This window comes from Elephantulus edwardii, unplaced genomic scaffold (assembly GCF_000299155.1).
Source record: "Elephantulus edwardii isolate Elephantulus edwardi_28Jun2011 unplaced genomic scaffold, EleEdw1.0 scaffold00101, whole genome shotgun sequence".
Lineage (NCBI taxonomy): Eukaryota > Metazoa > Chordata > Mammalia > Macroscelidea > Macroscelididae > Elephantulus > Elephantulus edwardii.
The window spans coordinates 12,931,510-12,957,708 of record NW_006399851.1 but is presented as its reverse complement, the minus strand read 5'-3'; the positions used below and the strand labels follow the sequence as shown (position 1 = coordinate 12,957,708).

General features: G+C 40.9%; 1 protein-coding gene across 1 annotated transcript in view; it reads right to left on the bottom strand.

Annotated features, from left to right (window-relative positions):
• Positions 1–12,291: 12,291 nt before the first annotated feature.
• The window catches only part of MYLIP (myosin regulatory light chain interacting protein), a 25,057-nt gene continuing 11,149 nt past the window's right edge, over positions 12,292–26,199 (bottom strand). Inside the window, exons 3-7 of the mRNA XM_006891622.1 lie at positions 18,799–18,984; positions 16,609–16,806; positions 15,715–15,879; positions 14,474–14,894; positions 12,292–12,497 (exon numbers count right to left, since the gene is read on the bottom strand). Coding sequence (XP_006891684.1) covers positions 12,408–12,497; positions 14,474–14,894; positions 15,715–15,879; positions 16,609–16,806; positions 18,799–18,984 — 1,060 coding nt within the window. The 3' untranslated portion in view covers positions 12,292–12,407. The remainder of the gene's footprint in view (positions 12,498–14,473; positions 14,895–15,714; positions 15,880–16,608; positions 16,807–18,798; positions 18,985–26,199) is intronic.

The following is a 26,199-nucleotide window of genomic DNA, read 5'->3' as shown; positions in this document are numbered from 1 at the left end:
GAGAAAAAGTGTCACCGTTTTTGCGTCTAAGGAGCACCCTGGTTGAGCTTCCTCCAATACAGAATTATTTGTTCTTTTGGCTGGCAGTTTATGAGATAGTCAGTACTTTTTGCCAATACCACAACTCAAAGGCATTCATTTTTCTTCTGTCATTCTTATTTATTGTCAACTTTCAGATGCATAGGAAGAAATTGAAAGTATCCTGGCTTGAATCAGGCAAACATTAGTCTTTAAACTACTATCCTTGCTCTTTAGCACTTTGGAAAGGTCCTTGACAGCGTATTTTCCCAATACAACACAGCTTTTGATTTCCTGATGGCTGTTACCATGGGTTTTAATTGGGGGTCCAGAAAATTTAAATTAAATTGTTAACAACTTCAATCTTGAGCTGCTCTTTGATATCTTCTGTTCATCTCATTTACATCAGTATTTCTTCCCTTTGTTTTGGCCTGTTTACATTCTAGTGCAGTTTTAATCCATTTTTTCCTTTTGTTTCCCCTCTGTCTTTGTTGTATCTTAGGCTGGAAGGTAGTCACAGTACATCGAGGCTGCAACAAGGGCCTGTGCCCACAGTGGTACAGATGGTGAGAGACAAGGCAGAGTTTTGTTCTGAAGTGAGTGGGCTTGTTCAGTAAGTTATTAACAAATTGTTGTTGTTGTTGTGTGCTGTCAAGTCGAAACCGACCCATAGCTGACTCTCCAGCAAGTTTTCAGAGGCATTTAATCACACTAAAGTAGATTGCTCATCCTTTTTCCACAGAGCATCTCTTAACATTCACAATCTTATGGCTAACTTTGGGAACAGATTACCAAACCTTTCTTTCTAGTCTGTCTCAATCCAGAGGCTTCACTGAAACTTGTCCCCTGTGGGTGACTATGCTGGTGTTTGCAGAACTGGTGTCATAACATCCAGAGTGACAGCAGCACCCAAGCCACCACAGTGTAACAAACTGACAGACAGGTGGTGGTTCTAAGTAATACAGAACCTCACAGAAAGGTACAAATATTTTCATTCTGTGCATTTATTTTTACTATCACTGTTCCCCTATTTCTTCCCATCCCCAATCTACTTACTTTTACCAATTCAGCAAAAAAGGAAGAAAACACCCTTTACTCTCTTTTCCGTTCTCTTCCACCCTCTCCTCCCTTATGTTCATTAGCTTTCTTCCCTGTCCCTTTGTTAGTATTTACAGTATCTGGGAAGGAAGAATGGAGATGCTTAAATGGGTTTTAGAGAATAGTTGAGAGTTTTACCACACTGTGAATATAAGGCAAGTCTTTCCTTCTTTTCCCTCAAACTCTTGCATGGAAAGCAATTTCTTAGGGAAACTTTGTGTAGTTGCCTCTGGTATTTTAAGCCATTTTCTGGTGGGTGTGTTCCAAGGCAAGCATGTGCATAGATTCTTTGCTTCAATTAATAAGGCCAAGGAGCCCTAGCACTGCAATTGTCGAGCACTCAAAAGGTTGATGGTTTAAACCCATCAAGCTGCTTTATGGGAGAAACACCTAGCAATTTGTTTGTTAGGGTAATGGGAGGTTTCCAGACCTGATTCATTAGCTGGGTGCAAACTAGAAAGGCTGCTTCTCTAAATGAATGTTGTAAGAGCAGAATAACAACATACACCACACTCAACATAATATCCTCCATCGTCACCCATTTTGTATAATATTTCATGAGTTCTTTGTTTTTCAGTGCTGTATAATATTCCATTGTGTGAATATCTCACGGCTTCTCTATCCATTCCTTTGATGGTGGGCACTTGAGTTTCCCACTCTTTGCTATATTGTGAACAAAGCAGCAATAGACATGGGTGTGCATATATCTGCTTGGGTGACAGTTCTGGTCTCTTTAGGGTATATTCTCAGTAGTAGAATTGTTATAAAACAGGACTGTCATGGGGGTTGGGGAGAATCTAAGAAAAAAGGGTATAAATAATGTGCATGGCATTGATATAGATGAGGGAGAGAACTGTATAAAAGGAATATATGATTAGGTATTATTGACATGACAAAAGTCCAAAATAAGAGCTGTATAGTAAAGTGGTCTGGGGTGGGGTGGGAGTGGGGAACTGTATAACAATGAAAGAACTTTTTTTCCAAAGAAAAAGTGATCTGGAGGGAAGGAGAGGGAGCAGGGAGGAAAATGTGCAACAATGAAGGATTGGAAACCCAAATTCTTTATAAATGTTCCTTAAAATCTCAATTAAAAAATTAAAAAAAAAAAAACCCACCCCACCCATACACCACAGAATGGACAGCTAAAGACAGAAAAAGTTACTAAGGAAGAGAAACATTCTCAGAAGATGGAAGTGGGGCCATCTCAGAAGATGTGAGAACAGATACTGGCTTCATTTTAAACTTCCAGATATGTGTGTTTTGATACTTTCTGGTTTGTTTGTTTTGTTCTTGGATTTTTTGCTTGTTTGTTTGTTTTTCAAATATCCACACTTTCTGCAGTGGTGGGCTTTTGAAGCAAGGCTGTTGGTTCACATATACTTGGGTGATTTAGGTCTGATGTTGGCAACTTAATATTGATTGCCCTGGTCGCTTTTCTCCACTTCTTGGTTCTTCCTCAATCCATTGTTACCATCTTCCTTTTGACCTCCCTGACCCTAACGCTGTTTCCATTAAGAAATTAAACCTAGAAAATCTTCTGTGTCAATTTTACTCAGTCAGAAGGGGACATGATACATGTAAACCTACTGAAGGTACTTAACAGCAAAAACACTGGTAAAGCTTCCTCCGCCCACAGCTCTCTTTCTTCCCCAGGAATTAGTGGTAGAAATTTGAAGCCAGGCAAGGCAGGAGGGCAAAGAAATTAGTATTAACACTGATACCTTGAAAAGCTCAAAAGCTTGCGGAGACTTAAGTCTTTCAGTTGTTCTCTACAATCCTTTCAATGCCTCACAAACAAAGCTCTGGCAGTGTCAGAAGAGTAATCCTGCTAGGTTCTTCCTGCATGTCTTCTCCTTGTTTCTTTTGGTTTCCTTGACCAAAAACCGACGTGGTGAAAAACACATTATATGATGGGCTGCTGATCAAAAAGTCAGTGAGTGATTTGACCTACTATTCTGTATGAAGGAGAAAGATGAGCTGTCTCCTCCTGTAAATATTTACATCCTCAGAATCCTGATAGAGGGTCACTGTGAGTTGTAATCAAGTAGACAGCAATGGTTTTAGCTTAATTTTGCTTGGATAATGCCTTCTCCCTGTTTAAAATTTCTTTTTCCCCACTAAAAAACACACTCTAAAAACCTGCGCCTAAGTGTTTACCTCAGTTTATTCATATCTGCCCCAGATTGAAAGTAGCCAAGATGTGATTAAATAAGTGACTGGATAAACAAAGTGTTGTATATTCGTACAGTGGAGCTGCATGCATCAGTAAAAAGTAATGAACCACCAGGCCATGAAAAGAGATGGAGAAAACTTCAGTTTATACTGATAAGTGAAGAATGAAACAATTTCCCAACTCATTGTCATCAAGTCAGAACTGACTCACTGCTGGCACTCCACCGGGTTTCTGGGGCTATAAATTACATGAGAGGAAATGAATTACCCTCCTTTATCCCACAGAGAGGGCTGGTGGATTTGAACCGCCAGAGAGGCCCACCCTTTGGGCGAGCAGCATAATTCTCCAAGGGTGATGCCACCAGAGCGCAGGGGAAGGAAATCAGTGTGAAGAAGCTACAGACTGGATGATGCCGACTCTGACACTCTGGAAAAGGCAACACTATAGAGATAGTGAAAATCAGTGATTGCTGGCTGAGTGGGAAATCAGAGGAGGAGGAGAAGAAGGTGGAACATGGGTTATTTTTAGTTAAATGAAGCTCTTCTGTATGCTACCATAACACAGGACATTATACACAGGGACACAAGACGCTATTCATTCTACAAAACTCATAGGACTATTCAACACAGTGTAAACCCTAAATGGGACTATGAACTAGAACCAATAATAAGGTATCAGCGTTGATTCCTCATGTGACCTACAAAAGTAAGATGTTAATAGTCAGTGAGTAGGGGAAGATTATTTGGATACGGGGTAAAGGGTAACTGCCCTTTTTGCTCAGTTTTTCTGTAAACTTAAAATTCTTCTAAAAAATAAAATGTTAAAATAAATGTTAAAAACCCTACCACACAGTAGACTTAAGAGATTGTAAAATTGTTCCATGAAGTGAGATGGTAAAGGGAAGAGGAAGAACTTTAAGTAGGGTACGTGAAGAGGATTCTTGTTATCAAAGGCTGTGCCCTGAGACTCAGGAGTCGACGGAATGTGACTGGGTTAGGCTGTCAGTTATTTTCCCTACAAACCAAATGCAAAGCAACGAAACCGAATAGCTATAATAATGGGCCTACAGATAGTCTGCATGAAAGGAAACATTGTCAGACTCCATGTGTAGGCAGCCCTAAAGAGAGGGTAAGGCTCAGTGGTCCATGTGTGACTTTGGACTCTCCTTTGTAGCTCTGAAACCTTAGGAAGACACGCCACCTCTCTCTGCCTGAGGTTCCCATTTCACAGATGAGAAACAGAGTTCGTAAGAATACATGCTTCATAGTCACATGGTGAGGATGGGTGGAAGGTCTGAGTGGCACAAACAGTAAACACATGAATTACAGTGGATAGGTTGGTGGTTTGAATCCACCCAGAGGCACCTTGGAAGACAGGTCTGGCAATCTGAAGGGTCATGGCCTTGAAGTTGTCCTGAAGCACAGCTGTACTCTGATATACATGGGATTTTTGTCATGAGTCAGACTCAACTTGACAGTGACTAAGCAAGACCTTTAGAACTCAGCCTAATATCCATTGCTACTTGCTGTTGCGTTAGCTGTGATCCATGGCAACCCCACACACCGTGGAACTAAAGCTGCCTTGCCCTGTGCCATCCTCACAATTGGAGATGAGGTCACTGCCCTCCACAGGGCTTTCCTTGGCTTCTTTTCAGAAGTAGTTTGCCAGGACTCTTTTCCTTTGGGGAGTTATGGTGGCACAGTCCAAAAGGGGTGCACTGCTAAGCCAAAGATGGCACCTCTCCAGTGCTTCAAACCCGCCATTGGCAACCTGGGAGGAAGAAAGGCAATCTCCTCCTGTATGATTTACAGTCTCTGAAAGCCCACTGGAAGGTCAGCTATGAGTTGTTTCAAACTTAATGTCAATGAATTTTATGTGGTTGGTTTTTGTTTTGTTTTGTTTTATTCCTAGTTCATCTTTAAACCATGCAGAGTTCCATTGCTTTGTTCTGACAGCTTCTTGGTCTGGATATAGATTTCATATAAGCATAAGTAAGTGTTTCTGGAATTCCCATTCTTCTCAATGTCAGCCATATTTTGTTATGATCCACATAGTTAAATGTCTTTGCGTGATCAGTGAAGCTAAGATAGATATTTTTCTGGTATTCTCTGCTTTCAACCAGAATCTGCATATGCAAAGCAAATCATTCAAGAACCTGAAGTTTATGATTGGAGGAAGACTTATCAACATCTGGTGTTATATAGATGCTACAACCTTGCTTGTTGAAAGTGGGAAAGATCTGAGGTATTTCCTACAGAAGATCATGACTGCAGTCTTCAAAATGGATTACATTTCAACATTAAGATAAAAATCCTCAGGACTGGGCTAATAGGCAACATCATCATAGATGGAAAGAAGATTGAAATTGTCAGTGATTTAATCCTCTTTGTATCCACACCCTTGATACCAGTACTACCCTTACTTATAAGAAATACTCTTGGTACCAGCAGCCAGGATATCAAGAGACATGTAGCATTGGGCAAGTCTGCTGTTAGAGGCCTCTCCAAAGTCCTGAAGAGTAATGATGTCAGTTTGAAGATTAAGGTATACCTGATTCAAGCTCTGTTTCCCCCCAATCACCTGTTATACATCTGAGATTTGAACAATAAATAAGGATGACAGAAAATAAAAAGAGATACCTTTGAGATATGGTGTTAGAGAAGAATACTGAATATCCCGTGGACTGCCAAAAGGACAAACAGATATGTTTTAGCAAGGGGTACATCCAGAATGATTCTTGGAGGCAAGGATTACAAAGCTTGGTCTCACATACTTTGGGCATGCTGTTAGGAGAGGCTATTCTCTGGAAAGGAATATCATGCATGGAAAGGAGGAGGGGTCAGTGAAAATGAGGAATACTCTCTTTTGAGATGGAATGACAGTGACTGTAGCAGTGGGCTCAAGTGTGTCAGAGATGATAAGAACGGCATAGGATAGGTTATGTTATGATATGTTATTCGTAGGGTTGCTGAGTCATATGTGACTCAAGAACACTTAGCAATAACAACAATATGGTCTCTGTGAGTTGAAATGGGCTTATTAGCAATAGAGGGGACTTGAATAGATATCCTGTGAGCTTTTCCAGATGTAGCCTAACTCTTGAGGGGTCATAAGCTCCTAGATCTTATTTGCATTGTAGCACATTTCCAATTTCAATTGAAGGAGTGATCTTTGTTGTTTTTGTGTACTGTTGAGCCTGATCCGGATGACACAGGAGAAGATTGTCCTTCCTTCTCCAGCAGAGCATCAGGTGGATTCAAATTGCGCACTTTTGAGATTGCAGCACAGCTTCTTGCCACTAGGCCACCAGAGTTCACTAGGAATGATCTTTCTGAGGACAGACATGGTGGTTTCAACCTTTCTTCCTCTCACCCTGCCTTTTCCTTTCACTTTCACTTTTCTAGCCAGCAGCAGCAGCATCAGAATCTGGTTTTGAATTAAAAGGACAATTGTAGAGGGTAGACATTTCATAAAGCTGGCCTATTTCCATTATGAATAATCATGAAATTGGGGGTGAAGGAGAAAGGTATCTTACATTTCAAATGATAAAAGGACCATGATTCATTTTTGGTCTCTTTATTAAGAAGCCTAGTCTCAGATAATTTGCAGCAAAGTTTTACCCTGAAGCAACTTTCCTCAGTCATGTTAAATTCATGGGGCAAATCCTCATAGGAATTAGAACTGAAAAATAGACAGCTTTAATAACGAACATGCTGACGGAGAGAGCCGGGAGAGGCAGGGCGCTCTAACCATTTAGGGGGAAGTGGATAAGACGTTACTAATAAGCTGTGCTATATTTTTATCTTACCGTTTTCTTCATCTGAAGGAATAGTGAGATTCACTTTAAAATTTGGAATGATGATCTGACAGGTTTCGTCTCTAGGGCAAATTATTAGCAAGGGTTTGATTTTGCTCTTATCTTTACTAAAAGCGGAGGGCACATACTTGCTAGAGCCTAGGCGAGGCAGTAAAGTCTATGGGTAAGAGCGCTGTGAGCAGAAATGTGGAACCTGCTTACTTCTTACTCTCTTTCATGATGTTTTTTTGACACTGATCTTATTACCAGGTAGGGGAATGGCTTGGAAAGACCTCTAGCATCCTACTCCTTATGGGCCCACTAACCCTTAGCCATTCCCCCACCATCCTAACCACAGTCTACTCACCCAGCTACTATATATTATAGTTTTCCCAAAGTGTCCACTAATTTCCAAATACATTTTTTAACAAGCCCCCTCCACTACACTCTCTCTAGCAATTCTTACTCATCTTCAAAATTCATCTCCAATGTGACTTTCTTCCAGAAATCGTGCCAACATCAAGTGAAGTCAATGAGATACTCTATTCTTTCATAGGCCTAGTCCCTGCATCTATTGTGGAATCTTAGATTGGAATGATTAGTTACAGTCTCAAATCCTACTTGAAGTCCAGAGTGGTCAGACTGACTTCATCTCAGAATCAAGAGTCTGACTTCCTCTCAGACATCTGTACCCTCTAGCCAAGAGTTTCTCAAAAGTAGCAATGTTAATGTTTAGGGCATGAAACATCTTTGTTGAGGGGAATGTTCTGTGGAATGGAGAATGTTTAGCAGTATCTGTGATCTTCACTAAGCAGGTCCCCAACCCTGGGTCACAAAAGCTACAAACCTTTCTGTTAGGGCTAGAGCAGTGGTTTTTGACTGGAGCATTTTTTGCCTCTATTTAAAAGCATCTGAAGATGTAGGGTATCTGGTTGGTAGAAATCAAGGATACTTTGAATTGTGGTGTTGGCAAAGAATATTAACTATATTATGGACTGTAAGAAGGACAAACCCATCTATCTTAAAGGAAATGCAACTAGAATCTCTTTAGAGACAAGGATGGTGAAATGCCCAATTCTGGGAATGGAAGAGGGTTAGGCAAAGAGAGGAAGGTCTAGGAACAAGAAGGAGTTTACACGGTAACTGCAACAATGAGCTTGAGGGTCAGGCTCTCTGATCTATTGCTAAAGAGTCACAATATGTAAGCATAAATATGTACTCAGAAGCACACACACTCATACATATTGTGACTCTGTTCACAATTGTTGTGGTTGTTGATTGCTGTCAAGTCAAGCATGACTCATAGTGACCCAATGAACAAAACACCTGAAGCCTTTCTATAACTATTGACATTTATCAGTTCATAGAGTTTCCAGAGGCATGTTGTTTAGGAAGTGGAGCTGTTGAATATCCACTGAATTAAAAAAAAAAATCAATGCATAAACTAGTGAGTGGAGGATTACTAAATCAATGAATGAAGATCTTACTGTGTCTTGTACAAGGACCCCGGTGGTGTAGCAACATGTCTGGTTATTAACTGAAAGGTTGGCAGTTCAAGTCCACCAGCCACTCTGTGAGAGAGAGGTGGGCAGTCCTGACACAATGACTGCAACAGTGGGCTCAAGTGTGTCAGAGATAACAGGGAAGAAACGGGAGAGGACAGGGTTCAGGTCTGTTGTTCACAGAGTCTCTATAAGTCATACACTAACAACAAGTTGCACAGATTCACGGCCTTATTAGCTTGATGGAAGGTTGCTATGAGTCAGACTTGACTCAATGGCAATAGGTTTTGTTTTCTAGTGGCTTTTGCACACTCATCAAATTTTTGCTCCAGCAGCTACGTCTCCAAATGTTGCACTCTGGCTCCACTCTCCTCCCATGTTCTCTCACCCTCTTTCTCCTCTCCCAAGGCTCTTCCACACTTTATTAGTTTTTCTTCCCATCACTGCAAATTCTGCTTTTACTTCAAGACTTAGTCTTCAATTCACCCAAAACGATCTTCTCATTCTCTAAATATAAATATTTATGCAGTTTTTATAAAACGACAAGGATACATGTATAATATGGTTTTAGAGGTTTGCAGGGTTTTTTTACTTCACAAATCACATAGGTATTTTCTTCTCAGAACAGTCCTTGATAGAAATGCTTACACTTTTGGCTCTTTTCTTCTTTGGCACTATCTCAAGTTTTATGAGAAACAGACGTTTGGCCACTGCCTGATGCTCATTTTTCCACTTTTCAAAAAAAGACTGGTGGTTGTGTTAAAGCTGCACAATTTATGTGGTTCTGAAATACTTTTGTCTAGAACAAGAATAGGGCTACCTCTTTAATAGCTTTATTTTCCCTCCCCCAACATCTGTCAAGCAGATTTTGCAAATATGGATAAAAGTGATTTGCTATCATTTAGGATTTCTGTGAAAAGATATTACGACTTTCAGTAAGAATAGTACATATTTGTTGTTGTGTACTGTCAAGCCAGAATCAACCTACAGCTGACCTTCTGGTGAGTTTTCAGAGGCAGCTAATTGCCTGGGAGGAGACTGCCCGTCATTCTCCCATTGGAGCAGCTTGTGGATTCAAACTGTACGCCTTCAAAACTGTAAAACAGCTTCTTGCCACTAGGCCACTAGAGCTCCAAAAATTAAAAATAATAATAAAAAAAGTAAATAGGATTAACATTAAAAATGAAAATTAATTTCAGTTGTGCTCATACTTCTTTTGGCTTTTGAGGGATTGCTTTGGCCAATTAATTGTGTGGGTTTTTTTTCCCCTCAGTGTTTTCAACCAATGGTTGGTTGCATCTGCAGATTCAGAACCCATGGATATGGAGGTCCAACTGTGACTATATATGTAAAGACATGCATCTTCTTAGAGTTCTATTAAAGCGTTAACCCATTCTCTATATATAGTTGTTTCATGTTAGTAACTGGACTTAGTGAGTCTGTGGTATAATCTGGTTAATGATATGCTTGCTTCTTATCCATCAGTTGACTTGACTTCCATCCATTCACCCATCCATCCAACCATCCAGCTATCCATTCATCAGATAGCAACTTAAGGCTACTGTGTCTCTCCAGTCTGAATATTCTATGATCTTTGAATATTAGTATTAACTCCAGAGAGACAATAGGGTATACATTATAAATGCCAAGCACATTATACAGCTAATCTGGACCACTCATGGTTTAGTCAAGTCAGTTATAATCCCAGTTTACCTAGAAAGTGCTTAGTAAGTGTGCCAACTGAAAAAATGAGTTAATTCTTGGAAATTGGTAAAAAATTGACTGTTCAGTCAGGTACATACAGTAGAAAATAAACTCTCCCCAATTCTCTTCTCCTCCCCCTTTTACAGACTATCTACTTCCTCTAACTGCTACACATAATGATCAGTTACATATATTATGTGCAGTGTTCACCACACCACAAAGCATTTCCTTTGTGACACACATTAGCTCACAGTGGTTTGCTTCAGGCAGTGAGGTCTTCGCAGCCGGCAGCTAGTTAATAGTGACCTAGTCTGTAGCTGAAAATTGCAACCATGAGGATCAAGACTCTTGCCTGCCCCAACTAGTTAAAGCGCTAGCAGCCCTGGCTGTGTGTTTTTAAATTTTTAACTTTCCCTTCTTCTCCAGTCTATTCCAGTGCTCTTCTCAATATTTATGTTTCATTCTACCCCATTTATACCTACCATCCAATCTTAGAACCAGAAACACAGATGGGTGCTAACAGGGTGAAATGTTCTACTCAATTAGAGCCAGATTCCATAAAGATTTAAACAAATTTTGTGTGTCAGATATAATTAGATACCAGTCATGACATTATCAACCATTTTATTCTTAAGCGAATAAAACGGGCTTATGTGACAATAACCGTGACGATACAAACACCATGCTTGCTTTAAAATCTTTATTATCCTGAATATAAAAGACAGAAGTCCTCTAGGATATAACAGAGTTCTTTTTATGTGGAAACATTATTTTTTTTACAAGTGAAAAAATAAATACCTCTTGGAATAAAGGCTTATATGCTAATATGTGCCATAAAAAAGTAGAGTTTTAATATTTGACAAAATGTCTGTGCAAAGAAACAAATGCATAAACACGTTACTGCTACATTAAGGCAATATGAAAAGTATACTCGGAAATCTCAGTAAAGTGACAGTGTAGGTTTCTAGCTTTATCTTAGCTAGTATTGCACCCGGTAAGGTCATCTAGGCTTCCCTACATCCTAGAAAACCCACTAGCTGACCAGCATCCAAAATGCTCACGTAGGAGTGGAAAATATGTTTAAGAATATGGAATGAAAAAGAATGGGCACACCACCCCAAACGCATAGAGGGGACAACTGGAAGTTAATACTTAGGCTTGTACCAAAGGGGAGGGGAGGAAGTATATAAAGTCTAGGATACTTATCATAAGGCTGAAAAAGGCTTAAGGGTTCAAGCTAAAGCAACAGCACAGGTGAGCCTGGGAGAACTAGCGAACCACCATGCTTTGTACATCATGAAGCTTCACTGCCCAGAGAGAGAATATGCTCTCTCGCTCTAATTGTAACACAAGCTCTTCCACCAAATCGAGAGTTCCTAGGAGTGTTTGACTACTCCACGGCAATCTCAGAAACAGACTGGTAGTTTACAATGAAAATATGGCAGAGGGTGATGGGGAGGCGAGAGGCAGAGGAAGCCACTCACAAGTCATCTGTCTCCTTCTGGGTCAGAGTGACTGAGACTTGACCACTCTGCCGTCCGCTCCCTAAGTCCTGAAACTGGTTTCTACATCAGTGCACCTCCTAGTCATTCTTGAACGAGACATAAAACCAGAAGTGACGTAAAAACAGTGACTATTCCTATTAGAAAATGTTCAGAGATCCATGAACATACCAAAAAACCCAGTAAATTCTTAAAATGAACCCTTAGAAAATTTGCTGCAGATAGGAAACTTACCTCAGGACATACTAAGCAGATTTACAACAGAACTTTCTCAAGGGTGCTCAGGTTTTGGCTGCGGTGCCATTTGACTGGTATCAGAGTGCATTTTACCTACTCCTCTACGTACTTGACCAGAATAGAAAGGAAAAAAAAGTCCTAGGAATGTGTCGATGTCCCGGAGGGATTCCTTGTCACCACCAGGGGAGTGACTGCTTCTAAGCATGGAGATGTTATTGCAGTGAGGAGTGGCTGTGGTTGTTGGTTTGTTTTTTTACTTTAAACTTCATATGGCAAATGGATGTTGAAACAGTCCTTTTCTTCACAATCCATTATTTTTAGAGTTCGTAACAGTGTAGTTCATGGCAATGTGGCACGTCAGTTAAATGCACAGCCGATCAGATTATGGTTAGGTTGAGAAGACTAGTGTGGGTTGGAAGATAGACGTGCTGAACATGTTCCACTCGGGATCTGCAGACTGGGCAGGACTGAAAAAAAAAGTCACAGTGCCTGTTAGAATACCATCTTGCCCCTGTGACCTCAGTGTTCACCCCTGGTCCATATTACATTCCAGGAGATAAAACCTGAATGCCACAGAGTTAAGTCCCAAGCTTGGCAACCCTAAAGGCTGAAGAGAACTCCCCCAGAGGATTTCCAAGACTGTAAATCTGCATGGCAGCAGACTCCTAACATGTGGTCAGGGGGTTCGAACCCCACACCTTTTAGTTAGAAGCCGAACGCCTTAATCTTGATCCCACCAGTACTGCTTCCACATTATATAATCAGCTTTCTGAATAAGGTTGCTTGGGATTAATTCAGAAGTGTTTTCTAATAGCACTGAATGCATATGCTTTATAAAGGACTAAGTATAAAGAGTGAAAAGAATAAATGGATGAAAATTGGGGTTTTGGTTAAGCAGTGTGAGAAAAGCCACTACTGGATCCGTTTTCCTCTGCAGGTTGTGTTCCTCTTTTGTCAACAGATGACCACATCTGAGGCAGTGACCTAAGAAATCCTTCCTGAGGGTGTGTGCCTGCCTCAGTTAACAGATGCAGGCTATTACATGCCATGCACAGCCAGCAAATGTGGCTCTGTCCCTGGTCACAAATAAGAGGTCTACATTCCTAGCTGGCTTTTCAGCAATCATGGGTCCCCTTGTGAGCCATAAGATGAGCCTGAGTCATACATGGTGAGAGAAGGAGAGATCCATAATTGCTCCAGAGGCAGTAACTCATCCCAGCAAAATATCTGACCCTTGGTAGAGCGTAGGAATCCTGCTGACCCACTGTGAAGCCTGAAAAATAGTTCCACTCTTAGTAGCTTCTAAAGTACTATTAGTAGCATCAGGAGCCCTGGGGACACAGGGATTAAAGACTGTGACTGCTAATTAAAAGGTTGGTGGTTCAGAACAGCAGCTGCTCCACAGGAGAAAGACGAGGCAGTCTGCTTCAGAGAAGATTTATAGCCTTGGAGACTCTCTGGGTAATTTCTACTCTATCCTACAGGGTTGCTGTGAATGAGAATCAACTTGATTCTTGCTGTGTGTTTTGGGAAAGGAAAAGGTGCTATTTACGGCTGGTTTTACATAAATCCAGAGTAACATCTGGCAAACACTTCCAAGAAATGGAGATAAAAATGAAAAAAAAAAAATTATAGTAAATGGGAAGGTAAGGTATAAGAAAGGAGAAGTTATTATAGTAAGCTGCTTTTGTTTTATTTTATGTGTTTGTTGCATTTAAAATATCATTACAATTAGTTTGACTTGCCAAATCAAGAGGCAGCTAGAGGCATATGCAGTAATGGAAGGAAATTAGTCATAATCACCACAGAATAAACAACCCACCCTTGGCGAAGCGACTTAACAACAGGTCCCAAATCTAAGTCTGCCTTCTCAAGTGCTTTAAGTAAATGAGACCATCTTCCAAAGGGTCAAGTCAGAGGATGTGACACAAAGCGGAAGAGGGTGCCCTGAACTCTGGTTCACACACCTCATTTCCCCAACTGTACTGTGAGATTTCCCAGATCTTAGAGCAAATATGATTCAGAGAAATTCTACTTTTGAAAATAGCCATTGTGTTGTTAGGTGCCCCTGAGTCGACTGTGACTTACAACCCTCTAAACTACGGACCTGAATCTTGCCTGCAGCCCAGGCCTGTCTCTCCATCTCTGATGTGCTCAAGGCCATTGGTACAGTCACTGTGCTGACCCATCTTGCACTGTGTTGAGGGTGTTCTTCTCTTTCACTTACCCTCCATCTTTCCAAAACAAGTCTTTTTCCAAGGAAGGGCCCCTCCTAAAAATGCATGCTAATATAAAATGCTTCCAAGGGCAACACCTTGAAAGACACTGAACACAGTGACTCGTCTCAAGTGTAGACAGAGGATGCTCAACTGTAATCTGAGTGAGCTGCATGCCTGACACATGTGTAATAGCCAAGGGCCAGCCGGCCCGGGGGCCCACTCACCTGGAGCTGGGAGGCGCAGCTCTCGCAGCACACAGTGTGGCCGCAGGGGCAGAAAGTGGAGTTGATCTCCTGGGCACAGCACACCATGCACAGCATGGCCTCCTTCAGCTTGCGCAGCTTCTCCTGCAGGGCGCGGGTCTGCTGGCAGCTGAGCCCCTCACAGCTGTTGCAGTTCAGGTTGCTGTCTGAGGACTTCAGGGGGGACCCTGGAGGGCTGGGGTCGCTTCTAGAAACCAGGTCTAGCACACCAGCATTATACAGTGCCCGCCGGGCGTGGTCATAGACTTCCTTGGACGTTCTCTTGATATCAAAGACATACTTCTTGCCGAGGTTGATATTTTCATTCAGAAACAAGGATGCCAAGTGGCCCTTCAGGTCTCGGCTGTACTGCATCATGACAGCACTGGTGACCGTGTCACACCTATTGGGGGAGAGGAGATACCTGTCTCTATTAGGCATAAAAACACCGTTGTGAAAGGGATGCTTGTGTCAGCAGGCATCTGATTTTCTTGTCTGTGTGCTTGAAAGGAAGTCCTTCCAGATTTATGTGTTAAACATCCAACGATTCTACTCTGATAGTTTCTGAGCATTTCCCAAGTGCCTCTGATAAAGCAGTAGCGAAAAGCTACCTGCTTCTCTAGGGATGCAGATGAGCTACAGAGCAAAGGAGAGTTTTCTTTGAAGTCTAGTCTTTTATCTTAAACATTTCTACACGTTTTCCATTCTGCTCCACAATCTGTGTCTATTTCAAAATAAGAATGGTTAAGGCTGCCTCCCAATTAAATGCCTCAGCTTTCAGTTTCCAAATATTTGAGCCCAATTACAACTCTACTTCAAAGCACCCCTGGCTGAAAGGAGAGTATCTATATTGTTATTTAAAAAAAAACCCTGATGAAACAGGAGTAAGGAGGGGAGCTTTCTTGGAGAATGATGGCTCCTGTGAGCTTCCTGTATACAAATGGGAAAAACAGCGGTGGCATGGGCCCAGCCACACAGGGTCACTTTGGAGACAGAAAATGATGAGGAGAGGTACAGGAGGTGAGCAGGAAAACCTCTGCAATGCATACGTGTGAGTTTTCTGGGGAAGGCAGGACTGTGCTGATAAGGACTCCACTGTGAGAACAAATGTCTGAAAGTAAAGCTCTTAAATTCTATGAAAGACTCATGTAAGTGGACCCAAAAAAAGATATGAACTACGCTGTTCCCTGGAAATCTCAGGACTGGGTGCTTGGGGCACGTACCTGTAGAAGGCGTGTGTTTCGGTGACGGCTCGGTAAAGCCCGCTGGCTGCCCTGGTGCTGATCATCTTAAACAAGAGCACGATGCTGTTTCCAGACTCCTTTGTGACGGTCAAGTACACGTTCTTTCCTGACTGGGTGGCCATCTGTACCACTGGGTATGCGATCCTAAAAGGTAGGGAGAAAACTGGTGTGAGTCTGGAGGTCTGACTAGAGGTAGGGGTCCTGTAACAGGCAGCTCATTTGCTAGTGACTCAACAGTAAAATCACACACTGCATCAAGGGAGACCATCTGGCCACTACGCTCCCTGGATGACAACCAGGGCAATTATTGTCCAATCAGCTCTGACTTGTGATGACCCTGGAAGTCACAATAGACCACTTAGTCACTGGGCTTTCAGTGGCTGACATTTTGGAAGTGGACTTCTAGGCCTTTCTTCCAAAGAGGCTCTGGGTTGACTTGATCCATCAACCTTTCTATTAATATCTGAGTGCTTTAACTGTCTGCACCCCTTAGATTATAAACATACCTTGTAAACAGTTGTGTATAAACAGAAAGATGTGCTGGAGCAAGTTTTGTGTGTGTGTGCTTGGTTCATAGGTGAAAATGAAGTTTGTATGGCAGTAAATGACTTATCTGAAAAGTCATTTTCATATTAACTTATCAGTTAATACTTATTTATAATCATGATTTTTAAGTGAATATTTATAATAATTATTTTTAAAGCCGTTAAAGGGCTATCAAAGTTGGAAAAATTAATGTACCTGCAAAATGAAATATAGTCTTCCTTAAGGAAAACTATATTTAAATCCTTCTCCACTTCCTATTTTCCTGATCAATGCTTTAGAAGGATACACATAATAAGACTGGAGGGATAAAATGAAGGCTTGGGTTACCTATTAATTGGGCTGAAGTCATCTTTGCAGATAGAGATTCCTTCGGGTCCAACACCAATAAGCAGTCTCTGTCCCTCGCTGTCCCGTACTGAATGCCACTCGATGCCATAATTCTCCATGGCTGACACAATCTGCAAAACCTGGTATTCTGCAGATGCCTGGCTGGTCCCCTCTAGCTCTTTATGCTTTGCAATAATGCTGCAGGACACCAAAAGGGTGGAAAGTCACTCAGAGGTATTAGCTTGTGAAGTTGTTTGAGAAAAGACTGTGTGGTTTTAGGAAAATTATGTGTAATTTTAATGAGCAAATTACACTGACAGTTGCCTATTAGTTACAAAAATATTCTACAATAATTCTAAGACATCAGTCAGAATGTTACTTATTAAATAGTCAGCAGAAAAAGACTTTTTGGAGTATTGGGCCAGAAATAATTGGAGGAATTATGGAAAATACAAAAAAATTTACACAGGACAAATTTACCTTGGAACTTCACATGCATTGTGTAATGTAATACAGTGTTATAGGGGATAAAGATGGTCAGTGTATGTCTGTGTCATTTACATCTTCTAAAAACCTGCTGGAGGGTTCGTTACGAGTTGATTTCAACTCGATGGCAGCAACAACAATAACAGTATTATATGGGATTTACTTGATTGCAATGGAAAAACAATACAGGATTTATTCTGTTATTAATCGCAGTGGACAGCCTTTAACATGGTCCTCAATGATCACTTGTTCCATAGTTATCCAAAGATAAAGTCATTCACTAAAGATCTGTGGTATGTGAAAATGGAGGATGACCACATCATATCACAAAAAAGAGGATGATTTTCTCATGACATAAATGCCAAATCATTGATACTCAAGGTCCAGCCAAACTGACACATAAATCTTAACCATCCCAGCCAATGTTATTCTTGTCTTATACCCCACTGGTTACTGCCAGACTCACTTTATTAATGTACAAATCAGTCAGACAGTAGATAGTTACTACTGCCATACATGAGAAATGTCAGATAGTAGGTGTATTACATTCCCATAACTGTAGGTTCGCTTTTAATGACTAGAAAGTGCAAGAAATGATGGCATGTCACTGCTGAAATTAGGTTATGAAAAGCCTATGACTTGCATCTTGAATGTTTGCTTTTGCTCAGACTGTTCTCTCTGGGGAAAGCCAGCTTCCATGTCATAATTCTGAGGAAAGGCCCATGCAGTCAGATCACAGGGTCAGTCAGCAAATCTGAAGGTGAATTTCTCCTTAGCTGATCCGTCAGGTGAGATGGGAAGTCCACCAATAGTGCGGCTGGACTCTCAATGAGAAATCTTGAGCCGTGCACCACCTAACTTTCCCCACATTCCTGACCTACAGAGCTGGGTGATAATGTTTGTGGTTTGAAGCCACTAAATTCTGGTTAAGTTGCTATGCAAGAATGGTTAACTAATACGCTCATATTATCTTCTTGGTTTAATTCATGCCAGTAAGAAAAGACAAAAGGATACTTACATTTACACCGATACCTGAAGGTATAGCGAACTTTGGTTATTTAGTGGTACGGAACTACACTGCCACTCAAAGGTTCACTAAGGAATCCACTAGCTGTTCTGCTGGAGAAAGATGGGCAATTTTCTTTTGTGCAATTTGCTGCCTCTGAAAACCCACCAGACAGTCTGCTATGGATCAGTTCCAACTTGATGGTACACAACAAGAGTATGAAGAAAGCATAACAATATACGTGATGCTGTTGTTGTGTACCATCAAGTCACAAATGGCCCATATCTGATGCTCTGGCAGGTTTTCAGAGGCAGTTAATCGCACAAGAGGAAACTGCCCGTCTTTCTCCTGTGGAGCAGCTGGTGGATTTGAATGGCATGCCTTCAGGACTGCAGCACAGTTTCTTGCCACTAGGATTTATTTTCTCCAAAAGTCGTGTGTGTGGTGTTTGTGTCTGTGTGCGTGCACACACGTGTGCATTTATACCAGTTATACAGTATTTCATATAAAAGCTTTCAGTTGTGTGAATTCCATTTTGAGTTTCTTGAACGAAAATTTGAAAATGGCTGGTAAAATTCTTCAATGGCCTGTTCTAGACTTCACAGATTATCTGTGCATGCTACAGGCTCATTTTCTCCTGGAATTTTTATAAACTTGAGAGATCCAGGGTGACAAGCCCTAGCCCCCTGCAGCCTCACCTGTTCAAGGCGGCGCTGGAGAGCTCCTTGGCACACAGCTCCTCGTAGTTGTACTTGGCAGTGTTCTGGTTGTAGTCTCCAAACTTGGTCTGGGCCAGGAGGGCATTGAGCTCCACCGCCTGCTCCGGGGAACACTGGAGGTGGCCCGCCAGAAGGGCCTCCTTGATGTGCAAGAAAAAGATGTGCCTGGAACCAAAATACCAGGCTGAGGTCAGAATGGGGGGCTTCCTTCAGATCTCAACCCACCTGATGCTTGCTTTTAAATAGAAAAAGCAGAGCAATTTAAAAAAGTTACCCTGGTCCTTTGAAGCCATCCACTTGTGTTACTTTGGTTACCAAGTACTTATCTCAAACATCTGACCCACAAGTTAATTCCAACAGGATTTGATTTATCTAAAATACCCAACATAGAAATAGCTTCTTAATGTGCAACCAGTAAAAATATGCTAATTGGTCAAGAATGAAAAGGTCACCTGAAAGTGCCCATTAGTAGCGAGCCCATTATTAGAAGAGAAAGGGGCAACATAAGTCTCTGGAATATATATTATATATTTCAGTATTTGATCTAAACATGATAAATAGACTGTATTCACTCATGGCATCTTAATCCAAACAAAACAGATCTTATTAAAACAAGATTAGTAAAATACAAGGCACATATTTTAAAATAATTACAAGCAAGTTTTGGCATTATTAATTTTTTACAAGAAAGCAGCTTAATAGTAATACTTTTTATGCTCGTGTAGATTTTGAAATAGGCTTTAGTAATTCTGAAAAAGACAGATCCTCAACTTTATTCAAATGACCTTTAAACCTCCAATTTCAGCTCCAACTTCTCCCTGTAGAGGCATATCTGACTCTAAGGGTTTGTGCTGGGGTGTCCACTTGGCTGGTTCTTGGGTGCCTCATTCTAAACTGAACCCATTCTCTTCCTTCTCAAACACTACTTTTTCTCCCAGCAAGTACAGATGCTGTTTTCCCCCTTGTGGATTCACTGCTGACTCTCAATCCCATTTCCACCTATTTCATGTTTCTGAAAACCTTGTAAATCCAGTTCCGTTCTTTCCATTTTTTAACCTCCTCCGTCCTACCTGCAGTGGCAGCTCGGTTGTCAACGAGCTGACAGTCGCCTTGGAGAGGATTGCTCTTCCCCCAGACTCTATGCTAATCTGTCTCCCGCGCTGCTCGCTCCTAGCATAACTTGTCATGTGTTCTGCTCAAAAATCTTTCCCATGACTCCCACACTGTTAGCATGAAACCCGAGGTTCTCTGTAATCAGGCCTCGGCTGCCCAGTCCCATCCCTGATCATTCCTCCAACCAGTATGCCCCAGTAAACATGCCTCTTCCTGGAAAACTAAACCCACCCATGCCTGTGTTTTATTGCTCTCCCTGTGTCCTGAAGGCCGTCTGCTCCTCCTCTTTCACGTTGGACCTTTGTCTTTTACAGGACTAATCTTTACCCCTGTATCTCTACGTCCACCCAGAGAGGGTTTGCAGGATCAGAAGGCTTTGCAATCTCCTTTCAACAACTCAGCCACTGAAAACCTTAGGGAATACAGTCTAGTGACACACATGTGAGGTTGTCAGGAGTTGGAACTGACTCAGTGGCAATTGGTATGAAATTTAACACCGTCTAACTCCTGTCATAGGGAGCTCTAGCAGCCTAGAAGTAAGGAGCTGTGCAAACCCGAAGGCATGCGGTTTGAATCCTGCTGCTGTGCAAAGGAAAGATGAGCAATTTCGTCCTGTGTGATTTATTGTCTCTGAAAACTCACTGGAGCGTTGGCTAAACATCAGTTCCAATTTGCTGGCACATAACAACAACAACAACAATAACAACTTCTATCAATTAGCAGCTCCCTATAATTTAAATTCTGGGACCAATCTTAAAGTGGACACACAGCAGAAAGCATCATAAATGCATGCACAAGTGTATACAACTGGTGATTATATCCCAATCTTTGTTTTATAAAGAGGCGTGATGGTGAGAATTTCAAAATGTTAGGAGGAAGAGATCCATGAATCTTTCTTTAACTAAGAAATGTTTGTTTCAATTCAATGGCTTTTTTTTTGTTTGCCTTTTACAGCATTAAGGTTTAAAAACATAAAATCCTGCCAAACACTGATTTTTATCTGTATTCAAAGCCCCTATACAGAAATTGCAGAAAGAGTACATAACAGCACTGCAAGAAAGATAAACATGGTTTTTATTAACCCAAACATCTGCTAGTCTTTAAAGTATTCCTGACATACTGTTAAACCGAGAAGGGCCCCCACTGAGGCAAAGAAATAATCACAAAAATAACGTGTTTTACAATAGTTATCTGAGGACTGAAGTTTAGATTCTCACAAAACCAGTATCATAATATGAAAAAGCCTTATAGATCACCATTTGGTACATTTAATCTTGGTTGATGTACCACTAGTCTCTGCATTCCACAAAAGGGCCTGTTACCAGAAAATGAAACTATTAAGAAGGTATGCTCACATGAAAGAAGTTCCACGCTGAAATACTTTAGGCATGTCACTACAAAACCCCCTCAATTTAATTACTGCGTATGTGAAAATGTCTCCTCAACTTGTTTTCTAATTAAAACTATACACAAATTTATTAAGTACAATCTTTAAAAAGGCCTGGGTATGTTCACATGATGGAATATTATGCAGCACTCAGGAGCAATGATTTTAAAAAATCACTACATAACTTGGAAGAAACTGGAGGGCATTATGCCAAGTGAACTAACTCAGTCTCATAAGGACAAGTAGTAAAACGTGTATAAGGATCTAAGGTGGGAACAGAGGGATAAGGGTGGGCAGGGGAGAAACATAGGGCTGTACAATCTGATGATTGGGTCAGGGGGAGGGATAAAGGAAATTGGAAAGATTCAGCAGGGATCTGGAAAGACAGGACATGGTTTAGTGGTGATTGATTTTATAAAATATGATGAGTAAGAATGACTATGAAACACAATGTGGTGTTGTTGTTGTTGTTATGTGCCGTCAAGTCGCCTGCGACTCATAGCGACCCTATGTACAACAGCCCTAAACTCCGCTCTGTCCTGCGCCAATCGCACTGTCTCTGATACTCCCACCCCAATTATCCCAGTCACTGAATCAATCCACCTCATAGAGGGCCTTCCTCTCCTGCGCCGTCCCTCTACCCTCCCAAGCATGATGTCCCTCTCCAAGGACCGGTCACAACATACATGCACTTTGTATGCACACCAGTGCAAAATTTAAAAAAAAATTAAAGAAAGGCCTGGTAGCTCATGAGATACCAACCATATGGTTGGTGGTTTGAACTCATCCAGAGCTCTCCACTACAAAGACCAGGTGATCTGCTCCATAAATATTGTTGTGTCACTAGGTCAATTCTGACTCATAATGAACCCACAGAACAGAGCAGCACTGCCCCTAGTGTTTTCTAAGTTAAAATATTTATGAGAGCAGATTATGAGGTCTCTTCTCTGGGGAAGCGGCTGGTGGGTTTGAACCCCTGATTGTTTGGTTATCACTGTGCTAGTAACAGGGCTCCTCTCGTCTAAAAAGATCACAGCCTAGAAAATCATACAGGATAGTTCTACTCTGTCACATGAAGTTGTTATGAGTTGAAGATAACTTAAAGGGCATTGAACAACAACATTTGCACAAGAAAGGCTTCAAAATTGACCCACTTTCTTTTTCTAGTCTACCGACCCTTACACTTCTGAAGAGACAGCTGTCAAAATCAAAGACAAAGAAGCAGCAACAAAATTGAAACAGGTGGTCAGCAGCCGGAGAGAAATACTGATCCCCTCTCAGCATGTGGATTAGAGTTTTAAAAGGCGGGGAAGGGAGGGACAACTGGCCTATTCTCCATGACTAACTGCACATTCAAGGATGGACTGCAGACAATCCCTGTACACAAGAAAAACCCTTATCTTCACTGTTTACATAAACTTTCTGATAGGACTCCCACATCCTGCAGCTTCAGGGCTCTAAAGCAACCTTATCATTTTAAGTCAATAAATATTTGCTGCTGTGTAGTGCTTCTGTATCAAACCATATGCTAAGTTTATAGGGTGAGCAAGTCTGACAGCTCCTTTTAAAGAAGAAAATGAAAGCCATTTGTGTTACCCATCAATGGCTCAGCACTAGACTACTGGTTGAAAGGCTGATGGTATGAACTTGATGATGAGCTTCTGCAAGGACCCAGGCATGAAAACTCTAAGGAGTGGAGGGGGGTTGAAATGGGTTGGAATCAACTGAATGGCAGCCAACAAGAGAGCCTTTACAAGTGAAGGAAAATTCCTAACTAAAATAGCTCTTGTATCTCCTGTATCACCAAGAGATAAGCACAATGGAACAGTGATATAAAAACCACCCTTTCTATCTGTAGGCTCCATCCACATGATCCTCCAAAGAGAAAGGGGTGAAGATGGCAATGCTGGAGACAGGTTTCTTTCAAGGCACCTAGTGAGTGTCACTATCCAGAAGCCATGCCTTCGACGTCAGTATTTTCTCCTGCAATTGATCCCTTTAACCACCTAGCCTGCCCTGTGGATGCTTCTCCTCCCTAATCTTTTTTTTTTTTAAGTGGGCATAAGGTTACTAATTTTATCAAAACAAAGAGATGGCCTTAAAGAAGCTATACCTGCAGTGAACTCCTTACTGGTGATAAAAAGGATTACATATCTAATTCCATATTGGCTACATACTAGAATCACAAACAGAAAGAAAGCCTGAGGGAGGGAAAATGCACAATTTTTTTGGTCCTAAGCAAATGTCTGTGACTACTCACTACAGATGTAAGCTCAAATTGCATTTTCTAAATATTCTTCTGAGTATATTTTGGAACTTCATGCTTTGCCTTCAAGTTTTACCCAGTTACTAAGAAAATAGATTCTTTAAGTATGGACTACATTTGAGGCCGAAAGTAAAACATTTTTCTTAACTCATACCCTTCCATCTCGGGCACCAATGAATTAATATTTACTGTTAGATTATGGAAAACATGTATCTCTTTAAAAATATGCTGCTAGAGTTATGTGCTGTTAAGTTAGAACAGACTCATTGCTGACCTTTAGCAGGTTTTCAGAGGCTATAAACTGACCATTTTCTCCCAAGAAGTAGCTGATGGCTTTGAACTGCTTGACTCTGAGTTGGCAGCACAATTTCTTAGCCACTAGGCCACTAGAGCTCCCTGCTAAACACAAATAAAGAGTTGTTCCTATATACTGTTGAATCAGAACCAATTCAGAGCTGACTTTCCAGCATGTTTTCAGAGAATGTACATAGCACAGGAGAAGACTACCTATATCCACTGGAAAGATCCAGTGGGGACCTGAAAAGATGGGGTAGTGGTGTATTCAATTCAATGGGGATTAAGTTTATAAAACACAATGAGAATGAAGGAAAGTGTGAAAAACACCCATAAGAAAGAAGCAAAAGCCTGTATGCAAGTCAACTGGGAGCTACTGATCTGTCATTGTGATTTGGTTCCTTCAGTTACTGGTCTAAGAGGGCTTCCTAGTGACATAATTTTGAAGAGTTTTTATAACAAAAATTAAAAACAATTGTAATTATACACACAATTCAAATAAGCCAGTTAGCATGGTATAGATTCTAACTCATGGAGAACCAATGCATGTCAGAGTAGAATTATGCTCCACAGGGTTATCAAAGGCTGATTTTTTAAAGTAGAGTACCAGGTCTTCCTTCGACGTACCTCTGCATAGACTCAAACCATCCATGTTTTTGTGGAACACGGAATTAGTTTGTACCACTCAGGGACTCTTGAGATTTAAAATGACCAAAACACTTTAAAAATTAATAAGTACCCATTTTTTTTAATCCAACAGAACAAACTCTGAATTACCAATGTGTGTGTGTGTGTGTGTGTGTGTTGTGTACTGTAGTCAGAACCGATTCTTAGCTCACCCTCCAGTGGATTTTCAGAGGCAGTTAATCGCACGGAAGGAGACTGCCCATCCTTTTCCTGTAAAGCAGTTGGTGGGCTTGAACCTAGTGTCTTTGGGATGCAGTGCAGCTTCTTGGCACTAGGCCACCAGTGTTCCCTCTGAATTTTTATATTATGTTATATTATATTAATTATATTTCTGTGATCATCTGTATGCACACTTGCATCCAATGAGTCAATGAACTATACCAGTTTATCTTAGACCAAAGTCTAACTCCCAAGTTTTATTTTAAAACTATTAAATCAAAACAGAATTGCCACAGAAATGTTTGTTTTTTTAATCTTAAATTCCAGTGAAACAAAAATTGGATTAAGATGGGTCACAGAGCCAACTGTAAAAGCTAAAGCCATAACTCTTTCAAAACTGAATATAGAATATCTTTATGACTTAGGAAAAAGCAACTTTTTTGGACACAGCCAGTAATAACCATGAAAGGGGGGGAAATGGATAAATTAAACTTTACCAAAATTAGAAACATTTACACATCAAAAGGCATCAAGAAAATCGACAGTCACAGGGAAAATGCTTCCGAAAATGTATCATAATATCTGTGTCTGCCAGAGGGCCGTTACCCAGGATATTTAAGGAATTTGTGCAACCCAAAGATGAAGACAATTCAAGAAAAGCTGGTAATGGTTTGTATAGATACCTCAAGAGTTAAAAGGACGATTGGTAAATGAAAAACTGTACAACATTATTACTTATCAGAGAAAATGCAAAGGTAGAGTACTACACTCCCTCCAGCAGTTGGCAAGAACGTGGAGGAAATGGGTCCTCATATGCTGTCAAGGGGAGTAAGTACTTAAAAAAAAACAAACCACCACCTCCCTTCTGACTCAGCTATTCCATTCTTAGATATTTATTTAAAAGAGATGAAACCACATATCCCAGAAAGAGACATGCAAATAACATTCATGGTAGCTTTATTCCTAACACTTGGGAAGCAAGTATTCACCAACAGAAGGATGGATAAACTAGGGCATTTGCAAAATGGAATACTATGCAACAGTTTAAAGAATCACCCAATAACATTGCTGGATCTCCTAAAGTTCTGCTAAATAACCCAAGCCAGACGCCAAGAATGTGCACGGCATGATTCCACTGACACAATGTTCCAGAACAGGCAAAACTAATCAGTAACAAAAAAAGACAGGAGTGTGTAGTGGCTGTGGACGGTGGAGTACTGTCTAAGGGCACAAGGGCATGAGGGTATATTTGGGAGTGACAGTAATGTTCTAACTTTTTGGTTAAACAGACATAGTAATGTGTCAGAACTCATCAAATGGTTCAATTGGGATTTTTGTATAGGATTACATGTTAATTTTAACTCAAAAGAAATAATATAATTGTTTGTTGTTATGTGCCATCGACTCACTTGCGACTTACAGCGACCCTATGTACAACAGCCCTAAACGCCGTTCAATCCTGTGCCAATCTCGC